This window comes from Anomaloglossus baeobatrachus, chromosome 5 (genome assembly GCF_048569485.1).
Source record: "Anomaloglossus baeobatrachus isolate aAnoBae1 chromosome 5, aAnoBae1.hap1, whole genome shotgun sequence".
In the NCBI taxonomy this organism is placed as follows: domain Eukaryota; kingdom Metazoa; phylum Chordata; class Amphibia; order Anura; family Aromobatidae; genus Anomaloglossus; species Anomaloglossus baeobatrachus.
The window spans coordinates 75,412,868-75,438,719 of record NC_134357.1 but is presented as its reverse complement, the minus strand read 5'-3'; the positions used below and the strand labels follow the sequence as shown (position 1 = coordinate 75,438,719).

Sequence of the window (25,852 nt, the reverse complement as noted above, 5' to 3'; positions counted from 1 at the left end):
TGGGTGTTTTTGCACTGTGGCGCGGCTGGGACTTGTGGTGCGCCGGGGACTCCGCGCTGGCCGTGCACATAGGACGGCCGCGCTTATTACTCGAGTCCCCGGCTTTGCGGCCTAGTTTTCGTTTCGTTCCCGCCCCCAGCCCTGCCAGGCAGGGGAGAGGCGGGACGCTGTACAGACAGTCAGCGCCGAGGGCTGGAGTCTGCTTTGCATTCTCCAGCCCCCTTCACTGGACACAGTGGGACGCCGGTTTCCCGCTCTTGCCTGGGGCACGCCCACGGCCCGCCCCTCGTCACACGAGCTGGAGAAGGACGCCGGCAGCCATTCCTGCAGTCCGAGCTGGAGAACGGAGACAAGCTCTGGGCAACCAGTCACAGGACTCTGGCGACCACACACCCGCCTATAGGCGGGCGGTAAGCAGCACCTGAAGTGCTGACCCCACTAAATACCGTTGTGTCCATTTGTATTTTATGCTTACACTGCACTGTAGGTCGCTATTTTTGGCTATATGCCCTCTTAGATGGCGAGACAACAGCAGCAAAAAAGCAAGGGTGCTAAGGCACAGGCTTTCTATGCTGCTTGTATTGCATGTGCTGAAGTGCTCATTTGTACTTATGCTTGTATGCTATACATTGCACTGTACGGTCGCTACTCTTGGCTATATTCTCCTAGAATGGCTAGACTACAGCAGCAAAAACGCAAAGGTGCTAAGGCACAGTTTTTCTAGGCTGCTTGTATTGCATGTGCTGAAGTGTTCATTTGTACTTATGCTTGTATGCTATACATTGCACTGTACGGTCGCTATTCTTGGCGATATTCTCCTAGATGGCTAGTCTACAGCAGCAAAAAAGCAAAGGTGCTAAGGCACAGGCTTTCTAAGCTGCTCATATTGCATGTGCTGAAGTGCTCATTTGTACTTTATGCTTGTATGCTATACATTGCACTGTGCGGTCGCTATTCTCGGCTATATGCTCCTAGATGGCTAGACTACAGCAGCAAAAAAGCAACACAGGCTTTCTATGCTGCTTTTACTGCATGTGATACTGTTCCACCGGCAGGTTCCACCGACCCCCGTTGTGTGCAATGCTCCCCTGTAGCACTTGGTCAGCCGGGGTCTCTACTAGAGGTGGCCAAAGGAACCACCTGTGAACCCTGTCCATGGACAGGGACGGTGTTGCAGTTTCGGCTGATAGATTGTCATGGGATAGTGACTTGCAGTCCAGACAGGCCATGGGCAATCTTGATCATTGCTCCCTGGCCACCCTCATTTGGAACAAAATCAGTGCTCCGGGGGGGTCCCAGGCATTCCAGGGTGAAGGCTCTGACACGGACGACAGTCCCAGACAGCCTAAGCTAGCTCGCTGGGAGCGGCACTCGGCCTCATCACTAGTCAGGGTCACAGCAGAGGACTCTCTGTATGATGAGGCAGACGTAGCTGATCAGGACTTTGATCCTGACACCGCTCTCAATCCGGATACACCGGATGGTGACGCCATGGTGAAGGATCTTATAGCGTCCAGCAATGCCATGTTGGATATTTCTCCCTCAGCTCCCCCAGTGGAGGAGTCAGCTTCCCAGCAGGAGAAATCCCATTTCAGTATCTCAAGCGTACATTGAGTACTTTTCTGGCCACGCTGACTTCAGAGAAGCAGTTCAGAATCACCACACTTACCAGATAAGCGTTTCTCCAAATGTATTAAGGATACATGTTATCCCTTTCCCCCTGACGTGGTCAGGCGCTGGACCCAGGGTCCAAAGGTGGATCCCCCAATCTCCAGGCTTGCGGCTAGATCCATAGTTGCAGTGGAGATGGGACTTCACTTAAAGATGCCATTGACAGACAGATGGACCTCTGGTTGAAATCTGTCTATGAAGCTATCGGCGTGTCGGTTGCTCCGGCATTCGCAGCCGTATGGGCACTCTAAGCTATGTCAGCTGGTCTTGAGCACAGGTACATCTGTGCCGCAGGTAGCGTCCTTATCCTCGCAATGTCTGCATTGCGACTTACCCTATTAATGCTGTCCGAGAGAGACAGTCGAGGTTTCGGTCCTTCCCAGGCTCGGGCAGGTCCAAATTGTCCTAGTCCAAAAGGGCTCAAAAGGCTCAGAGGGGCTCAGATTCCAGGCGGGCTCAATCACGCCCAAGGAAGGCAGCCAGAGGAACCGCTTCCAAGGAGGTCTCCTCATGACTTTAAGCTCTCTCTCTCCGCATCCGCGGTTGGTGGCAGACTCTCTCGCCTTGGCGACATTTAGCTGCCACAGGTCACAGACCGGTGGGTGAGAGACATTGTGTCTCACGTGTACAGGATAGAGTTCTGTTCTCGGCCTCCGGCTCGATTCTTCAGAACTTCCCCACCTACCCACCGAGCCGATGCTCTTCTGCAGGCAGAAGGAGTGGTAATTCCTGTTCCTCTTCAGGAACAAGACACGGTTTTTCCTCCAATCTGATTGTGGGGGACCTAAAACTGCTCAACAAGCACGTGAAGGCCAGGCGGTTCCGGATGGCATCCCTCCGCTCCGTCATTGCCTCAATGTCTCAAGGAGATTTCCTAGCATCAATAGACATCAGGATGCTTATCTCCACGTGCCGATTGCTCCAGAGCACCAACGTTTGCTACGTTTCGTTATTGAAGACGAGCATCTTCAGTTCGTAACCCTGCCCTTCGGTCTGGCGACAGCCCTACGGGTTTTCACCAAGTTCAGGGCAGCAGTGGGAGCAGTCCTGCACTCTCAGGGTCACTCGGTGATCCTTCCTTGGACGGTCGACTCGTCAAGGCACCCTCTCAAGAGGCATGCCAACACAGCCTGAGCGTAGCGCTGGAGACTCTCCAGAGTTTCGGGTGGATCATCAACTTCTCAAGGTTAAATCTGACACCGACCCAATCGCTGACATATCTGGGCATGGAGTGTCACGCTCCCTCAGCGATAGTGAAGCTTCCGCTGGACAAACAGCGTTCACTACAGACGGGGGTGCAGTCTCTCCTTCACGGCCAGTCACACCCCTTAACACGCCTCATGCAGAGGCAGTCACTTTCGCGCAGTTTCATCTGCGTCCACTCCAATGTGGCATTCTTTGCCAATGGGATGGGAAGTCGACGTCCCTAGAAGGAACGTCCCCCTTCTCAGACGGTCAAGGACTCTCTTCAGAGGAGTCCATCCTTCAAATCAATGTGCTGGAAATCTGGGCAGTGTATCTTGCCCTGCAAGCCTTCCAGCCGTGGCTGGAAAGCACACACATCCGAATTCAGTCGGACAACTCCACAGCGGTGGCATACATCTACCACCAAGGCGGAACACGCAGTCGGCAAGCCTCCCAGGAAGTCCGGCGGAGTCTGATGGGGGTGGAAGACAGAGCATCCACCATATCCGCAGTTCACATCCCGGGCGCAGAAGACTGGGAAGCAGACTTCCTCAGTTGCCAGGGTATGGACGCAGGGGAAGGGTATCTTCACCCGGACGGTTTTCAGGAAATCTGTCAACGCTGGGGGATGCTGAACGTCGACCTAATAGCGTCTCGGCACAACAACAAGGTTCCGATTTTCATGGCGCGGTATCACGATCAAAGAGCTCTGGCGGCAGAAGCCTTAGTTCAGGTTTGGTCGCAGTTCCAGCTACCTATGTGTTTCCCCCTCTGACACTGCTGCCCAGAGGGCTACGCAACATCAGGTCCGTTTGCCGCCGCGCCATCCTCATCGCCACAGACTGGCCGAGGAGGTCGTAGTCCCCGGATCTGTGGCATCTCACGGTCTGCCAACCGTGGGCACTACCAGCCCGGCCAGACTTACTGTCCCAAGGGCCGTTTTTTCCATCTGAATTCTACGGCCCTGAACCTGACGGTATGGCCTTTGAGTCCTGAATCCTAGCGTCTTCAGGATTATCTCAGGACGTCATTGCCACCACGAGACAGACTAGAAAACCGACGTCTGCCAAGATCTACCACAGGATGTGGAGGATATTCTTCTCTTAATGCTCTGCTCAGGGAGTGTCTCCCTGCCCATTTGCATTCCCTACTTTTCCTTCCTTCCTGCAATCTGGTTTGGAAAAAGGTTGTCACTCGGCTCCCTTAAAGGACAAGTCTCAGCGCTATCTGTATTCTTCAGAAGCGCCTAGCACCACTTCCTCAGGTACACACGTTCCTGCAGGAGGTTTGTCACATTGTCCCTCTGTACAAACGGCCGTTGGACCCATGGGATCTGAACAGGGTACTAATTGCTCTCCAGGAGCCGCCCTTCGAGCCTCTGAGAGATGTTTCACTCTCTCGACTTTCCCAGAAAGAGGCCTTTCTGGTAGCGGTCACGTCTCTTAGGAGAGTGTCCGAGCTAGCAGCGCTGTCATCCAAAAGCTTCCTTCCTGGTGTTTCACCAAGGCAAGGTAGTGCTGCGCCCGATTCCGGAGTTCTCCCTAAGGTGGTATCCCCCTTTCATCTCAATCAGGATATCTCCTTACCTTCCTTTTGCCTCATCCATTTCATCGATATGAAATGGATTTGCATTTGTTGGATCTGGTGAGAGCACTCAGAATCTACATTTCCCGCACGGCGCCTCTGCGCCGCTCGGATGCACTCTCTGTGCTTGTCGCTAATCAGCGTAAAGAGTCGCAGGCTTCCAAATCCACCCTGGCTCGATGGATCAAGGAACCAATTCTTGAAGCCTACTGTTCTGCTGGGCTTCCGGTTCCATCAGGGCTGAGAGCCCATTCTACCAGAGCCGTGGGTGCGTCCTAGGCATTACGGCACCAGGCTACGGCTCAGCAGGTGTGCCAGGCAGCTACCTGGTCGAGTCTGCACACTTTCACCAAGCATTGTCAGGTGCATACCTACGCTTAGGCGGATGCCAGCTTAGGTAGAAGAGTCCTGCAGGCGGCGGTTGCCTCCTTGTAGGGAAGGGCTGTTTTACAGCTCTAACATGAGGTATTAATTTACCCACCCAGGGACTGCTTTTGGACGTCCCAATCGTCTGGGTCTCCCAATGGAGCGCCGAAGAAGAAGGGAATTTTGTTACTTACCGTAAATTCCTTTTCTTCTAGCTCCAATTGGGAGACCCAGCACCCGCCCTGTTGTCCTTCGGGATTTTTGGTTGTTCGGGTACACATGTTGTTCATGTTGAACGGTTTTCAGTTCTCCGATGTTACTTCGGATTGAATTTGTTTAAACCAGTTATTGGCTTTCCTCCTTCTTGCTTTAGCACTAAAACTGAGCAAGCCCGTGATCCCACGGGGGGTGTATAGCCAGAAGGGGAGGGGCCTTACACTTTTTAGTGTAATGCTTTGTGTGGCCTCCGGAGGCAGTAGCTATACACCCAATCGTCTGGGTCTCCCAATTGGAGCTAGAAGAAAAGGAATTTACGGTAAGTAACAAAATTCCCTTCTTTTCTGTCAACTCCCCTCTGCTCCAAGGCCGCCGCCTTCTCACAGGCCGTGGCATCCTTGCAGACCAACGGAGTAATTGTACCGGTTCCCGCCTGGGAACGGTTCAGAGGTTTCTACTCAAATCTCTTCCTAAGTCCCCGAAAAGGACGGTTCCTTTCGGCCCATCCTGGTTCTCAAGCTTCTCAACAAGCATGTTCAGGTGCGGCATTTTTGCATGGAGTCTCTGTGATCAGTCATTGCCTCAATGACCCAAGGAGATTTCCTGGCATCCATCGACATCAAAGATGCCCGCCAAACAGATTTTTTCTGTCTACTCCCCCCTGCTCCAAGGCCGCCGCCTTCTCTCAGGCCGTGGCATCCTTGCAGGCCAACGGAGTAATTGTACCGGTTCCCGCCAGAGGTTTTTACTCAAATCTCTTCCTAGTCCCCAAAAAGGACGGTTCCTTCCGGCCCATCCTGGATCTCAAGCTTCTCAACAAGCATGTTCAGGTGTGGCATTTTCGCATGGAGTCTCTGCGATCAGTCATTGCCTCAATGACCCAAGGAGATTTCCTGGCATCCATCGACATCAGAGATGCCTATCTGCATGTGCCAATTGCAGTTTCACACCAGCGTTGGCTACGTTTTGCAATCGGAGAGGAACATTTCCAATTCATGGCTCTTCCCTTCGGGTTAGCCACCGCCCTCGAGTATTCACCAAGGTCATGGCAGCAGTGGTTGCGGTTCTGCACCTCCAAGGGTTGGCAGTGATCCCTTTTCCTGGACGGCCTTCTAGTCAAGGCTTCATCCAATGCAGACTGTCAGCGGAGTGCCTCGCTCACTCTCGCCACTCTAGTCCAATTCGGGTGGCTTGTCATTCTACCCAAGTCCACTCTGACTCCGACCCAGAAGCTCACGTACCTAGGGATGCAATTCGAGACTCTGCCGGCACTTGTGAAGCTGCCCTTAGTCAAACAGCAGTCCCTCCACTGGCGGTGCGCTCTTTGCTGAGGCCCCGCCGTCATTCCATCAGGCACCTAATGCAGGTGCTAGGTCAGATGGTGGCGTCAATGGAAGCGGTTCCCTTTGCCCAGTTCCATCTGCGTCCTCTGCAGCTGGACATTCTCCGCTGTTTGGACAAGCGGACTTCCTCCTTGCACAGATTAGTGGCTTTGTCGCCACAGACCAGGGGCTCCCTTCAGTGGTGGCTTCGGCTCCTCTCTCTTCAGGGACGCTCCTTCCTGGCCCCGTCCTGGGTGATCCTCACCACGGATGCCAGTTTATCCGGCTGGGGAGCAGTATATCTCCTCCACAGAGCGCAGGGCACTTGGACTCCATCCGAATCAGCCCTCTCGATCAATGTGCTGGAAATCAGAGCTGTCCTTCTAGCTCTCCTAGCCTTTCACCACCTGTTGGCGGGCAAGCACATTCGAGTCCAGTCAGACAACGCGACAGCGGTTGCCTACATCAACCACCAGGGCGGGACACTCGGCCTCCTGGCAATGTTGGAGGCTCAACGCATCCTTCAGTGGACGGAGAACTCCAAGTCCACCATATCCGCAGTCCACCATATCCGCAGTCCACATCCCAGGCGTGGAAAACTGGGAAGCAGATTATCTCAGCCGTCATACCGTGGACAGCGGCGAGTGGGCTCTGCATTCGGCAGTGTTTCGGTCAATCTGCCGCAAGTGGGGCACTTCAGAAGTGGATCTTCGCTCCCACGATCCTCAGGCCTTTGCAGCGGACGCGCTGGTTCAAGTTTGGTCCCAGTTTTGTCTGTCTTACGTGTTTCCCCCTCTAGTTCTTGCCCAGAGTCCTGCGCAAGATCAGTATGGAGAGCCGTCGGGTCATTCTCATTGCTCCAGACTGGCCCAGGCGAGCTTGGTACCCAGACCTGCTCCATCTGTCCGTAGAGGTGCCATGGCATCTCCCGGACCGTCCAGACCTTCTCTAACAGAGTCCGTTTTTCCGCCTGAATTCTGCGGCTCTCAGTTTGACGGCGTGGTTCTTGAGTCCTGGATCTTGACGACTTCTGGTATCCCTCCTGAAGTCATCTCCACTATGACTCGGGCTCGGAAGTATTTCTTGGCAAAGATCTATCACAGGACCTGGAGAATTTTCCTGTCCTGGTGTCGCTCTTCCGACCATGTTTCTTGGCCCTTTTTTCCTTGCCGACCCTCCTGTCCTTTCTACAGTCCGGTCTACAGCTAGGACTATCCCTCAAGGGACAGGTCTTGGCTCTCTCAGGGTTGTTCCAGCGGCGTATCGCCCGGCTGGCTCAGGTGCGCTCCTTCATGCAGGGCGCATCCCACATCATTCCGCCTTACCGGCGGCCTTTGGATCCCTGGGACCTTAATCTGGTCCTCACGGATTTCCAGAAACCACCCTTTGAGCCTCTTAGGGAGGTTTCTTTGTCTCGTCTTTCACAGAAAGTGGTCTTTCTAGTGGCCATAACTTCCCTCAGGAGAGTCTCTGATTTGGCTGCGCTCTCTTCGGAGTCACCTTTTTTGGTTTTTCATCAAGACAAGGTGGTTCTCCGTCCGACTCCGGACTTTCTCCCTAAGGTGGTTTCTCCTTTCCACCTTAACCAGGACATTTCCCTGCCTTCCTTTTGTCCGGCTCCTGTTCATCGCTTTGAAAAAGCGTTGCATACTCTGGATCTGTTGCGGGCGCTCCGGATCTATGTGTCTCGCACCGCTGTTCTTAGGCGGTGCACCTCTCTTTTTGTGCTGACCACAGGTCGGCGTAAGGGCATCTCTGTTTCTAAACCGACCCTAGCTCGTTGGTTTAGGTCGGCCATTTCTGATGCCTACCAGTGTTCTCAGGTGCCTCCCCCGCCGGGGATCAAGGCACACTCGACCAGAGCTGTCGGTGCCTCTTGGGTTTTCAGGCACCAGGCTATGGCTCAGCAGGTCTGTCAGGCTGCCACTTGGACTAGTCTGCATACCTTTTCGAAGCACTACCAAGTGCATGCTCATGCTTCGGCAGATGCGAGCTTGGGCAGACGCACCCTTCAGGCGGCTGTCGCCCATTTGTGAAGTTAGGTTTCGCCTACTTCTCAGTTTTCTGTTTATTCCCACCCATGGACTGCTTTGAGACGTCCCATGGTCTGGGTCTCCCATAGGAACGATGAAGAAAAAGAGAATTTCTTCATCGTTCCTTATGGGAGACCCAGACCATGGGTGTATAGCTTCTGCCTCCGGAGGACACACAAAGTACTACACTAAAAAATGTAGCTCCTCCCTCCTAGCATATACACCCCCTGGATAACCAAATATAGCCAGTTCAATGCTTTGTGTTCAGGAGGCACACATCCACACATGCATTCTCATCTGATTTTTGATTTTAAAGAGTTTGAAGAAAAGGGGGTCCAAGCTGGACCCCCGGCATGTCCCTTCTCACCCCACTGTGTCGGAGGTGTTGTTAAGGTTGATTTCAAGGCTGGAGCCTTACATGCCGCGCTCCTTCACCATCCCTCGGGCTCTGGCTTGAAGTGGGAGGCAGCACGGTTCTCACTGCTTTGCAGGAGACCGGTCTCCATCCGCAGCCCTTTCAGGACCCTGCCGGACGGAGCACTCATCCCTCAGGGACCTGGCCCTGCGTCTCACAAGCTAAGTATTGAGACGTTATTGTCAGGGGGTCCCTTGCATCTTTATTGTTGAGGAGAGTGTGTCAGGTTACTTTGGTGACATTTCCGGCCGGTTCTCTGGTTTTCACCTGAGAACCGCGCCGAGGGGGCCTACGCGCCGGCCGCATTGTAAAATTTAGGCCCCGGCTTCGGCTGCGGCCTACTTTTGTTTTCACTGCCCCTGCATGTCAGTCATGCAGAGGGACAGTGCGGCGCCGCCCACCGGCTGTTCAGTACAGGGGAGGACACTCCTCTCTGAGGAGATGTTTCCCTCCCCTGTATATCTCCTTGGCCCTCCGGTTCCCGCTCTTGGTCTAGGCCCCGCCCCCCCTCCTCACTCCGGCGCCATTTTATCAGCGTTCTTACACTGATCGGCGCTGGCTGCTGCATCTCTGCAACCTGTCTGGGGGTCCGAGCTGTGGGATCCGGAGGGCACACAAAACAGTCTGGTAAGCCACAACCTCTGGTTGTGGACCTTCTTATACACTCTCTGAGGGTCATTCTGAAGGAGTGTGTTCTTTACTGCAGAGCCCCCACCTCAGCAGCATGTCTCACACTAGGAGCAAGGCTGCAAGGCTGTACTCAATATGCACTGCATGTAAGCTCGTACTGCCTGAACCGAGCACATATCCTCATTGTGATGCTTGCTCTAACATGGTGGTGCCTCAGCCTGGAGTCTCCCCAGTGGTCCCTCCGGCTGCTCCGGCCCCGGTGGCTGAACCCCCGGCTTGGGTAGAATTGTTCTCTAAGTCTATCTCCCACTCCTTTGCCGACTCCATGGGACAGCTGTCCCGGACTCTGCTGACCATGCATCAGCCCCCTTCTCAGGGCGCTTCTGCTGCTTCGGCTCGCTCTGCAGAGCTCACAGAGGATTCTTCATCTGCTCCCAGACTCCGTCCTCCTAAAAGGAGATGCAGGGTCCCCTCTCCTTCCTCGTCCCGTGGCTCCGATTCACGAGCCGACTCGCAGGACGAGGAGGATGTCTTTACTGGGGGCTCGGACGCTACCTCCATGTGCCCCATTGATCTGACCGAGGGTGATGCAGATGTTAGTGATTTGTTTGCGTCCATTAATTCTGTACTGGACCTCAATCCGCCAGTATCAGAGGAGCAACCCTCTCTGGCAGAAAAGCACCAGTTTACCTTACCTAAGAGAACAAGGACTGTGTTCTTTAACCACTCCAGTTTTCAAGCCACTGTGTCCAAGCCCAGAGCCTGTCCTGACAAACGCTTCCCAAAGCGTGGTTCTGATGACCGTTTTCCTTTTCCACCAGAGGTGGTCAAGGAGTGGGCTCACTCACCAAAGGTAGACCCTCCGGTGTCTAGACTCTCAGCCCGGACAGTTGTATCTGTGGCTGATGGCACCTCACTTAAGGATCCCACTGACCGCCAGGTTGACCTCCTGGCCAAGTCTGTCTATGAAGCGGCAGGGGCCTCGTTCTCCCCATCCTTTGCAGCAGTGTGGGCTCTCAAAGCCATCTCTGCTTCGCTAGAGAAGATTCATTCCCTCACTAGGGACTCTATGCCTGAATTGGTTGCCTTAACTTCCCAGGCTTCAGCCTTTTCAGCCTACGCCATGTCTGCCATGCTGGAGGCCTCTCACCGCACGGCGGTGGCCTCCGCTAATTCCCTCGCTATCCGCAGGATCTTGTGGCTTCGAGAGTGGAAGGCAGATGCTTCCTCAAAGAAGTACCTTGCTGGGCTCCCATTTGCTGGGTCCAGGCTGTTCGGTGAACAACTGGATGAAATAATTAAGGAGGCTACTGGCGGGAAGAGTACTTCCTTGCAACAGACTAAAACCAGGAAACCTGTCCAGGGCAGGAACCAGTCGAGGTTTCGTTCCTTTCATTCCTCTAACTGGTCGTCCTCTAAGCCCTCGGCCTCGTCCACTAACTCGGCCAAGGACCAGAAGCCCACCTGGCGCAAGAAGCCGCGTCCACAAAAGTCCGCAGGAGCTGCTGCCACCAAGGCAGCCTCCTCTTGACTATCTGGCCGAGCCAGCAACGTCCTTGGTCGGTGGCAGGCTCTCCCACTTTGGCGACGTGTGGTTTCAACACGTCTCCGATCAGTGGGTGCGGGATATCATCTCCCACGGCTACAGGATAGAGTTCTCTTCCAGCCCGCCAAACAGATTTTTTCTGTCTACTCCCCCCTGCTCCAAGGCCGCCGCCTTCTCTCAGGCCGTGGCATCCTTGCAGGCCAACGGAGTAATTGTACCGGTTCCCGCCAGAGGTTTTTACTCAAATCTCTTCCTAGTCCCCAAAAAGGACGGTTCCTTCCGGCCCATCCTGGATCTCAAGCTTCTCAACAAGCATGTTCAGGTGTGGCATTTTCGCATGGAGTCTCTGCGATCAGTCATTGCCTCAATGACCCAAGGAGATTTCCTGGCATCCATCGACATCAGAGATGCCTATCTGCATGTGCCAATTGCAGTTTCACACCAGCGTTGGCTACGTTTTGCAATCGGAGAGGAACATTTCCAATTCGTGGCTCTCACCTTCGGGTTAGCCACGGCCCCTCGAGTATTTACCAAGGTCATGGCAGCAGTGGTTGCGGTTCTGCACCTCCAGGGGTTGGCAGTGATTCCTTACCTGGACGACCTTCTTGTCAAGGCTTCATCCAGTGCAGACTGTCAGCGGAGTGTCTCGCTCACTCTCGCCACTCTTGTTCAATTCGGGTGGCTTGTCAATCTGCCCAAGTCCACTCTGACCCCGACCCAAACACTCACGTACCTAGGGATGCAATTCGAGACTCTGCCGGCTCTTGTCAAGCTGCCCTTAGTCAAACAGCAGTCCCTCCATCTGGCGGTGCGCTCTCTGTTGAGGCCCCGCCGTCCTTCCATCAGGCACCTCATGCAGGTGCTGGGTCAGATGGTGGCGTCAATGGAAGCGGTTCCCTTTGCCCAGTTCCATCTGCGTCCTCTGCAGCTGGACATTCTCCGCTGTTGGGACAAGCGGACTTCTTCCTTGCACAGGTTAGTGGCTCTGTCGCCACAGACCAGGAGCTCTCTTCAGTGGTGGCTTCGGCCCCTCTCTCTGTCTCAGGGACGCTCCTTCCTGACCCCGTCCTGGGTGATCCTCACCACGGATGCCAGTCTATCCGGCTGGGGAGCAGTATTTCTCCACCACCGAGCACAGGGCACTTGGACTCAGTCCGAATCAGCCCTCTCGATCAATGTGCTGGAAATCAGAGCTGTGCTCCTAGCTCTCGTAGCCTTTCACCACCTGTTGGCGGGCAAGCACATTCGAGTCCAGTCAGACAACGTGACAGCGGTTGCCTACATCAATCACCAGGGCGGGACTCGCAGCCGCCTGGCAATGTTGGAGGTTCAACGCATCCTTCAGTGGACGGAGGACTCCAAGTCCACCATATCCGCAGTCCACATCCCAGGCGTAGAAAACTGGGAGGCAGATTATCTCAGCCGTCAAACCGTGGACAGCGGCGAGTGGGCTCTGCATCCGGCAGTGTTCCGGTCGATCTGCCGCAAGTGGGGCACTCCGGAAGTGGATCTAATGGCATCCCGGCACAACAACAAGGTCCCGGTTTATGTGGCTCGCTCCCACGATCCTCAGGCCTTCGCAGCGGACGCGCTCGTTCAGGATTGGTCCCAGTTCCGTCTGTCTTACGTGTTTCCCCCTCTAGCTCTCTTGCCCAGAGTCCTGCACAAGATCAGAATGGAGGGCCGTCGGGTCATACTCATTGCTCCAGACTGGCCCAGGCGAGCTTGGTACCCAGACCTGCTCCGTCTGTCCGTAGAGGTGCCGTGGCATCTCCCGGACCGCCCAGACCTTCTCTCACAAGGTCCGTTTTTCCGCCAGAATTCTGCAGCTCTCAGATTGACGGCGTGGCTCTTGAGTCCTGGATCCTGACTGCTTCCGGCATTCCTCCCGAAGTCATCTCCACTATGACTCAGGCTCGGAAGTCTTCCTCGGCCAAAATTTACCACAGGACTTGGAGAATTTTCCTGTCCTGGTGTCGTTCTTCCGGCCATGCCCCTTGGCCTTTTTCCTTGCCGACCATCCTGTCCTTTCTACAGTCCGGTCTGCAGCTAGGACTATCCCTCAATTCCCTTAAGGGACAGGTCTCGGCTCTGTCAGTGTTGTTCCAGCGGCGTATCGCCCGACTGGCCCAGGTGCGCACCTTCATGCAGGGCGCATCTCACATCATTCCACCTTACCGGCGGCCTTTGGATCCCTGGGACCTTAATCTGATCCTCACGGCCTTACAGAAACCCTCCTTTGAGCCTCTTAGGGAGGTTTCTTTGTTTCGACTTTCACAGAAAGTCGTGTTTCTGGTGGCCATAACTTCTCTCAGGAGAGTCTCTGATTTGGCTGCGCTATCTTCGGAGTCACCTTTTTTGGTTTTTCATCAAGACAAGGTGGTTCTCCGTCCGACTCCGGACTTTCTCCCTAAGGTGGTGTCTCCTTTCCACCTTAACCAGGACATTTCATTGCCTTCCTTTTGTCCGGCTCCTGTTCATCGCTTTGAGAAAGCGTTGCATACTTAAGATCTGGTGCGGGCGCTCCGGATCTATGTGTCACGCACCGCTGTTCTTAGGCGGTGCACCTCTCTTTTTGTGCTGACCACAGGTCAGCGCAAGGGTCTCTCGGCTTCTAAACCGACCCTAGCTCGTTGGATTAGGTCGGCCATATCCGATGCCTACCAGTGTTCTCAGGTGCCTCCCCCGCCGGGGATCAAGGCACACTCGACCAGAGCTGTCGGTGCCTCTTGGGCTTTCCGACACCAGGCTACGGCTCAGCAGGTCTGTCAGGCTGCCACTTGGTCTAGTCTGCATACCTTTTCGAAGCACTACAAAGTGCATGCTCATGCTTCGGCAGATGCGAGCTTGGGCAGACGCATCCTTCAGGCGGCTGTCGCCCATTTGTGAAGTTAGGTTTCGCCTACTTCTCAGTTTTCTGTTTATTCCCACCCATGGACTGCTTTGAGACGTCCCATGGTCTGGGTCTCCCATAAGGAACGATGAAGAAAAAGAGAATTTCTTTTTCGCTCCTAATTGGGAGACCCAGACAGTGGGTGTATAGCTACTGCCTCTGGAGGCCGCACAAAGAACTACACTTAAAAGTGTAAGGCCCCTCCCCTTCTGGCTATACACCCTCCCGTAGGAGTACGGATTCCTCAGTTTTAGCTTTGTGCGCAGGAGGTCAGACACGCACGCATAGCTCCATTGTTTTTAGTCAGCAGCAGCTGCTGACTATGTCGGATGGAAGAAAAGAGGGCCCATACAGGGCTCCCAGCATGCTCCCTTCTCACCCCACTGTATGTCGGAGGTGTTTGTAAGGTTGAGGTACCCATTGCGGGTACGGCGGCAGGAGCCCACATGCTGATTCCTTCCCCATCCCTTTTTACAGGGCTCTGGGTGAAGTGGGATTTACCGGTCTCCAGGCACTGAGACCGTGCTCCATCTACAGCCCCTGGAGAAGATGCTGGATGGAGCGGAGTACATCAGGGACATGGCCCTGCTTCCTCAAGGTACTCTGTGTCCCCGTGCATTTGGCGCTCACACCGCAGCATGCTGGGTGTTGTAGTGCGCCGGGGGACATCAGCGCTACGGCGCTTGTGCCATGGCCTCATTCAGCTTCGCTGAAGCAGGCACACTTCTGGGAATCGGTCGCGCCGGCCGCTGGGACTGCGGCGCGGCTGGCACTTGTGGTGCGCCGGGGACTTCAGCGCGGCCTGCGCTTTTACGGCGGCCGCGCTGATAACTCGAGTCCCCGGCTTTTGCGGCCTGCTTCCGTTCGTTCCCGCCCCCAGACCTGCCAGTCAGGAGAGGGGCGGGACGCTGGCCAGTGCATCAGCGCCGAGGGCTGGAGTCGTTTTTACATACTCCAGCCCTCACAATCGGCACAGAGGGGACACTGTTTCCCGCACTTTTGTTTGGAAACTCCCACGGACCGCCCCTCTCCACAGACGCCGGCAGCCATTCCTGCTGACACGCTGAGCTGCAGAGGGGAGCCGGGGAGACCCAGACAAGGAATTCTGCGCCTCTTACCCGCTATTCAGCGGGCGGTAAGCAGCCCTCAGGGCTCACCCCCTCTTGTGCCAGTAGTATTCTTAGTATTTTGTTTCTACAAATACTTGGTATTACATAGCGCTGGTCGCCCTTTGGCTATAGACTCTCTCACATTGCAGAGAGCCAGCAGCATGTCGTCCGTAAAACGCAAGGGTGCCAAGGCACAGACATTATATGCTTCCTGCACCGCATGTGGGACTTTTCTACCGGCAGGCTCCACGGACCCCCATTGTGTGCAGTGCTCGGCCCCTGCGGCGCTTGCACAGTCGGGACCTCTGCTGGACGTGACCCAGGGTGTACCACCTGCGAATGCTGTCCAGGTGACAGGAACTGAGTTTGCAGCTTTTGCTGACAGAATGTCTCTCACTATGTCACAAATTCTTGACACATTGCGAGCTAGGCCTGTACTTCAGGCCACGGACACTGTGCAATCATTGCCCCCTGGTCCCCCTCAGCTGAATTACCTCCAAGCTCCGGGACGGGCATCTACACCTCAGGGTGAAGACTCTGACTCGGACGATGGCCCCGGGCAGCCTAAGCGGGCTCGCTATGACGGGCCTTCACATTCATCTCAATGGTCAGGATCCCAGCGAGATGAATCTATGGGTGATGAGGCGGACGTAACTGATCAGGATTCTGATCCTGGGACCGCTCTCAATCTAGATACACCAGATGGTGACGCCATAGTTAATGATCTTATATTTAACATCAATAAGATGTTAAATATTTCCCCACCAGCTCCTCTTGTAGAGGAGTCAGCTTCGCAGCACGAGAGAATCCATTTCAGATACCCTAAGCGTACATTAAGCACTTTTCTGGACCACGCTGACTTTAGAGACGCAATCCAGAAACCCCACGCTTATCCTGAAAGGCGTTTTCCTAAACGGCTTAAAGATACACGCTACCCTTTTCCCCCTGAGGTGGTCAAGGGTTGGACCCAGTGTCCAAAAGTGGATCCTCCAATTTCCAGGCTTGCAGCTAGATCCTTGGTTGCAGTTGAAGATGGAGCGGCACTTAAAGATGCCACTGACAGGCAGATGGAGCTCTGGCTGAAATCCATCTATGAAGCGATTGGAGCGTCATTAGCGCCTTCTTTTGCGGCCGTATGGGCACTCCAAGCTATCTCAGCCGGGCTTGCGCGAGTCGACTCAGTCACACGTGCATTTGCCCCGCAGGTAGCACCATTGACCTCGCAAATGGCGGCATTCGCGTCGTACGCGATTAATGCTGTTCTTGACGCTACAAGCCGCACGGCAGTGGCGTCAGCCAACTCCGTTGTTTTGCGTAGGGCCCTGTGGTTGAGACATTGGAAAGCAGATTCTCATTCCAAGAAGTGCTTAACCAATTTGCCTTTTTCTCGTGACCGATTGTTTGGAGAGCGTTTGGATGAAATCATCAAACACTCCAAGGGTAAGGACTCTTCCTTACCGCAACACAGACAAAACAAACCCCAACAGAGGAGGGGTCAGTCTGGTTATCGGTCCTTTCGAGGACCGGGCAGGTCCCAATTCGCCTCGTCAAAAAAGACTCAAAAAGACCAGAGACGCTCAGATTCTTGGAGGTCTCAGTCACGCCCAAAAAGGACAGCCGGAGGAACCGTTGCCAAGACGGCGTCCTCCTGACTTGCGGTCTCCGATTCCCACACCCGCGGTCGGTGGGAGGCTGTCCCACTTTGGCGACATTTGGCTGTCAAGCGTCAAAGACCGTTGGGTGAGAGATATTCTGTCTCACGGGTACAGGATAGAGTTCAGTTCTCGTCCGCCAACTCGTTTCTTCAGAACTTCTCCACCACCAGACCGAGCCGATGCTCTGTTGCAGGCGGTGGCCGCTCTAAAGGCGGAAGGAGTGGTGACCTCCGTTCCTCTTCAGGAACAAGGTCACGGTTTTTACTCCAATCTGTTTGTGGTCCCAAAAAAGGACGGATCGTATCGACCCGTCCTGGATCTAAAGTTGCTCAACAGACACGTAAAAGTCAGGAGGTTCCGGATGGAATCCCTACGCTCCGTCATAGCCTCAATGTCTCAAGGAGATTTTCTAGCATCAATAGATATCAAAGATGCGTATCTCCACGTACCGATTGCACCAGAGCATCAGCGTTTCCTACGCTTCGTCATACACGACGAACACCTACAGTTCGTAGCGTTACCTTTCGGTCTGGCAACAGCCCCCCGGGTCTTCACCAAAGTCATGGCAGCAGTAGTAGCTGTTCTGCACTCGCAGGGTCACTCGGTCATCCCGTATCTAGACGACCTGCTTATAAAGGCACCCTCTCAAGAGGCATGCCAACACAGTCTGAAGGTGGCGCTAGACACTCTCCAGAGTTTCGGGTGGATTATCAACTTTCCAAAGTCTCATCTAACCCCGACCCAATCTCTGACTTATCTTGGCATGGAGTTTCATACTCTCTCAGCGATAGTGAGGCTTCCACTGGACAAGCAGTGCTCGCTACGGGCTGGAGTGCAATCTCTCCTTCAGAGCCAGTCGCACTCACTGAGGCGCCTCATGCATTTCCTAGGAAAGATGGTAGCAGCAATGGAGGCAGTCCCGTTCGCGCAGTTTCATCTGCGCCCTCTACAATGGGACATTCTACGCCAATGGGATGGGAAATCGACGTCCCTCGACAGGACTGTCTCCCTCTCTCAGACTGCCAAGGACTCTCTGCGTTGGTGGCTTCTCCCCACCTCATTGTCACAGGGAAAGTCGTTCCTTCCCCCGTCCTGGGCAGTGGTCACGACGGATGCGAGCCTATCAGGGTGGGGAGCGGTGTTTCTCCACCACAGGGCTCAGGGGACGTGGACTCAGGAAGAGTCCACCCTGCAGATCAATGTTCTGGAAATCAGAGCAATCTATCTTGCCCTGCGAGCCTTCCAACAATGGCTGGAAGGCAAGCAGATTCGGATTCAGTCGGACAATTCCACGGCGGTGGCGTACATCAACCACCAAGGGGGAACACGCAGTCGCCAAGCTTTTCAAGAAGTCCAGCGGATTTTGACGTGGGTGGAAAGCAGAGCGTCCACCATATCCGCAGTTCACATCCCAGGCGTGGAAAACTGGGAAGCAGACTTTCTCAGTCGCCAGGGCATGGACGCAGGAGAATGGTCCCTTCACCCGGACGTGTTTCAGCAGATCTGTTGCCGCTGGGGGACGCCGGACGTCGATCTGATGGCGTCACGGCACAACAACAAGGTCCCAGTTTTCATGGCACGGTCTCACGATCACCGAGCACTGGCGGCAGACGCCTTGGTTCAGGATTGGTCGCAATTCCGACTCCCCTATGTGTTTCCACCTCTAGCATTGTTACCCAGAGTTCTCCGGAAAATCAGGTCCGACTGCCATCGAGCCATACTCGTCGCTCCAGATTGGCCAAGAAGGTCGTGGTACCCGGATCTGTGGCATCTCACGGTAGGCCAACCGTGGACACTACCAGACCGTCCAGATTTGCTGTCTCAAGGGCCGTTTTTCCATCTGAATTCTGCGGCCCTGAACCTGACTGTGTGGCCATTGAGTCCTGGATCCTAGCGGCCTCAGGTTTATCTCATGAAGTTGCTGCCACAATGAGACAGGCTAGAAAACCATCCTCAGCTAAGATCTATCACAGGACGTGGAAGATATTCTTAGCGTGGTGCTTGGCTCAAGGGTTTTCCCCCTGGCCATTTGCATTGCCAATTTTTCTTTCCTTCCTGCAGTCTGGGTTGGACAAAGGTTTGTCGCTTAGCTCTCTTAAGGGTCAAGTCTCCGCGCTATCTGTATTCTTTCAGAAGCGCTTGGCACGGCTTTCTAAAGTACGCACGTTTCTCCAAGGAGTTCGTCATATCGTTCCTCCTTACAGACGGCCATTGGAACCCTGGGATCTGAACAAGGTTCTCATTGCTCTCCAGAAGCCGCCTTTCGAGCCTTTGAAAGAGGTTTCCCTTTCTCGGCTTTCACAAAAGGTGGTTTTTCTTGTGGCGGTCACGTCTCTTCGGAGAGTGTCAGAGCTGGCGGCGTTATCTTGCAAATCTCCCTTCCTGGTGTTTCACCAAGACAAGGTAGTACTGCGTCCAATTCCAGAGTTTTCTCCCAAGGTGGTTTCTTCCTTTCATCTCAATCAGGATATCACTTTGCCATCTTTGTGTCCGCATCCAGTTCACCAATTTGAAAAGGGTTTACATCTGTTGGACCTGGTGAGAGCACTCAGGATTTACATCTCTCGCACGGCGTCTCTACGCCGTTCTGATGCGCTCTTTGTCCTAGTCGCTGGTCAGCATAAGGGATCGCAAGCTTCCAAATCCACCCTGGCGCGGTGGATCAAGGAACCAATTCTTCACACATACCGTTCTGCTGGGCTTCCGATTCCATCTGGACTGAAGGCCCATTCTACCAGAGCCGTGGGTGCGTCCTGGGCATTGCGGCATCAGGCTACGGCTCAGCAAGTGTGCCAGGCGGCTACCTGGTCGAGTCTGCACACGTTTACCAAACACTATCAAGTGCATACCTACGCTTCGGCAGATGCCAGCCTAGGTAGACAGGTCCTTCAGGCGGCGGTGGCCCACCTGTAGGAAGAGGCTGTCTGACAGCCCGTTCTTGGGGTATCTTTTTACCCACCCAGGGACTGCTTTTGGACGTCCCACTGTCTGGGTCTCCCAATTAGGAGCGAAAAAGAAGAAGGGAATTTTGTTTACTTACCGTAAATTCCTTTTCTTCTAGCTCCAATTGGGAGACCCAGCACCCGCCCTATTTGTTCTTAGGGTTTCGTTTTTCGGGTGCACATGTTGTTCATGTTGTTTCTTAAGTTCTCCGATCTTGTTATCGGATTGAATTTGTTTCGAAACTGTTATTGGCTTTCCTCCTTCTTGCTTTGGTACTAAAACTGAGGAATCCGTACTCCTACGGGAGGGTGTATAGCCAGAAGGGGAGGGGCCTTACACTTTTAAGTGTAGTTCTTTGTGCGGCCTCCAGAGGCAGTAGCTATACACCCACTGTCTGGGTCTCCCAATTGGAGCTAGAAGAAAAGGAATTTACGGTAAGTAAACAAAATTCCCTTCTTTGTTTACTTACCGTAAATTCTTTTTCTTATAGTTCCGTAATGGGAGACCCAGCACCCTCCCTGTTGGCAGTTTCTTGTTCCGCGTGTTATCACCGGCTGTTGTTGTAGACAGAGGCTCCGGTTGTTCCGGTTCTTGCTTTATCTCTACTGGTGGGTGGCTACTCTCCTTCAGCTTTTGCACTAAACTGGCTATATTTGGTTATCCAGGGGGTGTATATGCTCGGAGGGAGGAGCTACACTTTTTAGTGTAGTACTTTGTGTGTCCTCCGGAGGCAGAAGCTATACACCCATGGTCTGTGTCTCCCATTACGGAACTATAAATAAAAGAATTTACGGTAAGGAAACAAAATTCTCTTTTTCTTTCCTTTTCTATTTCTTAACAGACCTGCCGTGCCCCTGGGTGGGTTATTTGGAAACGGACGCTCTGAAGCAATATTTTCTCGTGTTCCAGAATTTCAGATTGCTCATATCATTAAGGTAAGAGACACTTACACATCGTATACAGAACCAAAGTCCTGCATCTTTAAGAGTTGTAAGAGCACAGATTTCGTGTTCTGTTCAATATAACCAAAAAAATTAAATCTAAGGCTCCGTGTTTCAGAACATTTACAATATTTACCAGTCCGCAATAAGGGTTTGGTTCTACTTTGTAATTTAAAAAATAAATAAATTGTATGTATGTATATGTATATGTGTGTGTGTGTGTGTGTGTGTGTGTGTGTGTGTGTGTGTGTGTGTGTAATATATATATATATATATATATATATATATATATATATATATATATATATATATATATATATATATATATATATATATATATATATATATATATATATATATATATATATGTATATGTATGTGTGTGTGTATATATATATGTATGTGTGTGTGTGTATATATATATATGTATGTGTGTGTGTGTATATATATATATGTATGTGTGTGTGTATATATATATATATGTATGTATGTATGTATGTGCGTATATATAGTTAGATATCACCTCTATCTCTAAGGCTATGTGCGCACGTGTGCGCTCTGCACCGCACACAAAAGGTCCGCTTCAGAGCGCAGCTGAAAATCTCCGTTCTGGAGCCTGTAGAATTCGTGCGCTCTGCATGCTGCCTCTCCCTATAGACAGCATGCAAAATGCAAAGCACACAAAAGAAGTGACATGTCCCTTCTTAGAACGCACGCTTTGGGCAGCAGCGGAATCGCTGCGTTCTAATACGCCACGTGCGCACGTCTCATGCACAATCTTCATAGATTGTGCTGGGGACGCAGGACGCATGCAGTTACGCTGCGGTGCAGAACGCAGCGTAACTGCATGCAATACGCACACGTGCGCACATAGCCTAATACTTTCCATCAAGCTCTTAAGATAAATGTTTAACTAAAGGTTTAAAGTTAATCGGTGGAATATCTCGATATGATCTATTAAAAGCACAGGGGACTTAAAAGGGAATGGGACAAAGCAGGTGTAGATTTAACTGATGTTTTCTCTTCTACAGTTTTTAGGTTTTTGCTCCACTATCTGCAGAGAAAGCTTCTGCGACCTGGAAATCCTTGCACTAATAGTTTTGCTTTTAAAACTGCACTTGGAAAAAGATTTAAAGGACTTTCCTGCCATGGACTTGCACTGTCTCATCGAATCCCTGCTTCAAAATATAAAGTCCTGGGACACTGTCGTAAGTAAAGCTGAAAGATGAGGAATTGAAGGATTGGACAGCTTTTTATTTTTTTTCTAATATTTTATATTTTTGTTTTCTTCGGCGCTCTATTGGGAGACCCAGACGATTGGGTGTATAGCACTGCCTCCGGAGGCCACACAAAGCAATTACACTAAAAAGTGTAAGGCCCCTCCCCTTCTGGCTATACACCCCCAGTGGGATCACTGGCTCACCAGTTTTCTGCTTTGTGCGAAGGAGGTCAGACATCCACGCATAGCTCCACTGTTTGTAGTCAGCAGTAGCTGCTGGCTCTATCGGATGGAAGAAAAGAGGGCCCATATAGGGCCCCCAGCATGCTCCCTTCTCACCCGCGGTTGGTGCTTGTAAGGTTGAGGTACCTATTGCTGGTACGGAGGCTGGAGCCCACATGCTGTTTTCCTTCCACATCCCCTTAGGGCTCTGTGGAAGTGGGATCTTGCCGGCCCCCAAGCCCTGGGGCCGGGCTCCATCCACAGACCCATAGAACCTGCTGGATTGGGAGCGGGAGTGCCGTTCAGGGACAAGGCCCTGCAACTTTCAGGTACTCTGTGTCCCCGGCAGGCACGGACACTCTCAGGGCCTGCTGAGCGTTGTAGTGCGCCGGGGACAGTGGCGATGTACGCTGGGGGTTAGGTCACTGCAGCTTTGCTGAGTGACGTTGTGTATTGGGAACTACTGCGCCGACCGCTCCTGGAGCGGCGGCGCAGCTGCGACTTGGTGCGCCGGGGGCTTTGCGCCGACCGCGCTTTTACGGCGGCGGCGCTTCTAACTTTAGCCCCCGGCTTCTGCGGCCTAGCGCCGCTTCGTTCCCGCCCCCACCCTGTCAATCAGGGTAGGGGAGAGACGCTGCTCAATAGGCAGCGCCGAGGGCTGGAGCTTTATTTACATGCTCCAGCCCTCTCACTAGGCACAAGGGGAAGCAGACTTCCCGCTCTTCGTCGGTGTACGCCCAGGGCCCGCCCCCCCTCTCCACAAGGACGCCGGCAGCCATTACACATGCGATCTGGCTGGGGAGAGGCAGCAGGCTCTGGGAGACCCAGACTAGAGGGATTTCTGGCGACCACACACCGCTCCTAAGCGGGCGGTAAGCTGCACAGTAGTGCTGGCCCCTCTAGTGCCTCAGTGATATATTAGTGTACTTTTTTCTTGGTACCATATATATATATAGTTGCACTGTAGGTTGCTTCTTGGCTGGACACCCTGTACTGCTCTGAGGAGGCAGCAACATGTCATCCGCAAAACGCAAGGCTGCCAAGGCACGGGCTGTGTGCACTGTTTGTACTGCATGTGGGGCTGATCTACCGGCAGGCTCCAATGATTCACATTGTGTGCAATGTTCAGTCCCAGTGGCACTTCGTCAGCCAGAGCCTATTGTGGTGGTAGCCCAGGCAGCGACGCCTGTGAACCCTGCCCCGGTGACGGGGACAGACTTTGCAGTGTTTGCTGATAAAATGTCTGAGGCTATGACAAAAATCCTGGAGACCTTGCAGGCCAGGCCAGTTCCTCAGACCATGGACACTGCTGTGGCTATGCTCTCTGGTCCCCCTCAGTTGGAACTAATCCGTACTTCAAGGGGGTCTCAAGCATCACAAGCTGAAGTCTCTGACTCAGATGACAGTCCCAGGCAGCCTAAGCGAGCTCGCTGGGAAAGACCCTCCACGTCATCACACTGCTCAGGGTCTCAGCGAGAAGAATCTCTCTGTGATGAGACTGAAGAAGGTGATCAGGATTCTAATCCTGAGGCCCCTCTCAATCTGGATGCCCCTGAGGGTGACGCCATGGTTAATGACCTTATATCGGCAATTAATAGACTGTTGGATATTTCTCCCCCAGCTCCTTCAGCAGAGGAGGCAGCTGCACAGCAGGAGAAGTTCCATTTCCTGTATCCCAAGCGTAAATTAAGTGCTTTTTTGGACCACTCTGACTTCAGAGAATCAATCCAGAAGCACGACGCTCATCCAGACAAGCGTTTCTCTAAACGTTCTAAGGATACCCGTTATCCTTTTCCCTCTGAAGTAGCCAAACGCTGGACCCAGTGCCCAAAGGTGGATCCCCCAATTTCCAAGCTTGCGGCTAGATCTATAGTCGCAGTAGAGGATGGCGCTTCACTTAAAGATGCCAACGACAGACAGATGGACCTTTGGTTGAAATCTGTCTATGACGCTATCGGCGCGTCGTTTGCTCCAGCATTCGCGGCCGTGTGGGCACTCCAAGCTATTTCAGCTGGTTTAGCACAGGTGGATGCTATCATACATCCAGCAGTGCCACAGGTGGCGTCCCTAACTTCGCAAATGTCTGCGTTTGCGACCTATGCTATCAATGCTGTCCTAGAATCTACGAGCCGTACCTCTATGGCGGCCACCAATTCTGTGGTTTTGCGCAGAGCCTTATGGTTAAAGGACTGGAAAGCAGATGCTGGTTCCAAAAAATGCTTAACCAGCTTGCCATTATCTAGAGACAGACTGTTTGGTGAGCCATTGGCTGAAATCATAAAACAGTCCAAGGGTAAGGACTCTTCCTTGCCACAGCCCAGAGCAAGTAAACCTCAACAGAAAAAGTGGCAGTCGAGGTTTCGGTCCTTTCGAGGCTCGGGCAAGCCCCAATTCTCCTCGTCCAAAGGGACTCAGAAAGGACAAGGGAGCTCAGATTCCTGGCGGGCTCACTCACGCCCCAGGAAAGCAAATGGAGGAACCGCTTCCAAGGCGGCTACCTCATGACTTTCGGCCTCCTCCCTCCGCATCCTCGGTCGGTGGCAGGCTCTCCCGCTTTTGCGACATTTGGCTGTCACAGGTCAAAGACCGGTGGGTAACAGACATTTTGTCTCGCGGGTACAGAATCGAGTTCAGTTCTCGGCCTCCACTTCGGTTCTTCAGAACCTCCCCACACCCCAACCGAGCAGATGCCCTGCTGCAGGCGGTGGACTCTCTAAGAGCAGAAGGAGTCGTGATCCCTGTCCCCCCTCTGGAACGGGGGCGAGGATTTTACTCCAATCTCTTTGTGGTTCCAAAAAAGGACGGCTCCTTCCGTCCTGTTCTGGACCTAAAACTGCTCAACAAGCATGTGAACGCCAGGCGGTTCCGGATGGAATCCCTCCGCTCAGTCATTGCCTCGATGTCCCAAGGAGATTTCCTAGCATCAATAGACATCAAAGATGCTTATCTCCACGTGCCGATTGCTACGGAGCACCAACGCTTTCTGCGCTTCGTGATAGGAGACGAACACCTTCAGTTCGTGGCTCTGCCATTTGGTCTGGCGACAGCCCCCCGGGTGTTCACCAAGATCATGGTAGCAGTCTTGCACTCTCACGGACACTCTGTGATCCCTTACTTGGACGATCTACTGGTCAAGGCACCCTCTCAGGAGGCATGCCAACTCAGCCTGAGTTTTGCACTGGAGACTCTCCAGGCGTTCGGGTGGATCATCAACTTCCCAAAGTCAAATCTGTCACCGACCCAATCACTAACGTATCTTGGCATGGAGTTTCATACTCTATCAGCGATAGTGAAGCTTCCGCTGAGCAAGCAGCGGTCACTACAGACAGGGGTGCAGGCTCTCCTTCAAAGTCAGTCGCACTCCTTAAGACGCCTCATGCACTTCCTCGGGAAGATGGTGGCGGCAATAGAGGCGGTTCCGTTTGCGCAGTTTCATCTGCGTCCACTTCAATGGGACATTCTCCGCCAATGGGACGGGAGGTCGACATCCCTGGACAGGAAAGTCTCCCTTTCCCAAACGGCCAAGGACTCTCTGCAGTGGTGGCTCCTGTCCACCTCATTATCACAGGGAAGATCCTTCCTACCACCGTCCTGGGCGGTGGTCACGACAGACGCGAGTCTGTCAGGGTGGGGAGCAGTGTTTCTCCACCACAGGGCTCAGGGTACGTGGACTCAGCAGGAGTCCAGCCTTCAGATCAATGTTCTGGAAATCAGAGCAGTGTATCTTGCCCTTCTAGCCTTCCAGCAGTGGCTGGAAGGGAAGCAGATCCGAATTCAATCGGACAACTCCACAGCGGTGGCATACATCAATCACCAAGGGGGGACTCGCAGTCGGCAAGCCTTCCAGGAAGTCCGGCGCATTATGATGTGGGTGGAAGCCACGTCCTCCACCATATCCGCAG

At 53.3% G+C, this 25,852-nt stretch overlaps 1 protein-coding gene across 3 annotated transcripts in view; it reads left to right on the top strand.

Annotated features, from left to right (window-relative positions):
- Nucleotides 1-25,852, top strand: part of SLF2 (SMC5/6 complex localization factor 2) — a 160,472-nt gene that overhangs the window by 83,930 nt on the left and 50,690 nt on the right. For all 3 annotated transcript variants that reach the window (XM_075348596.1, XM_075348594.1, XM_075348595.1), the window contains 2 exons: nt 20,410-20,503; nt 21,541-21,717. In XM_075348596.1, coding sequence (XP_075204711.1) covers nt 20,410-20,503; nt 21,541-21,717 — 271 coding nt within the window. The remainder of the gene's footprint in view (nt 1-20,409; nt 20,504-21,540; nt 21,718-25,852) is intronic.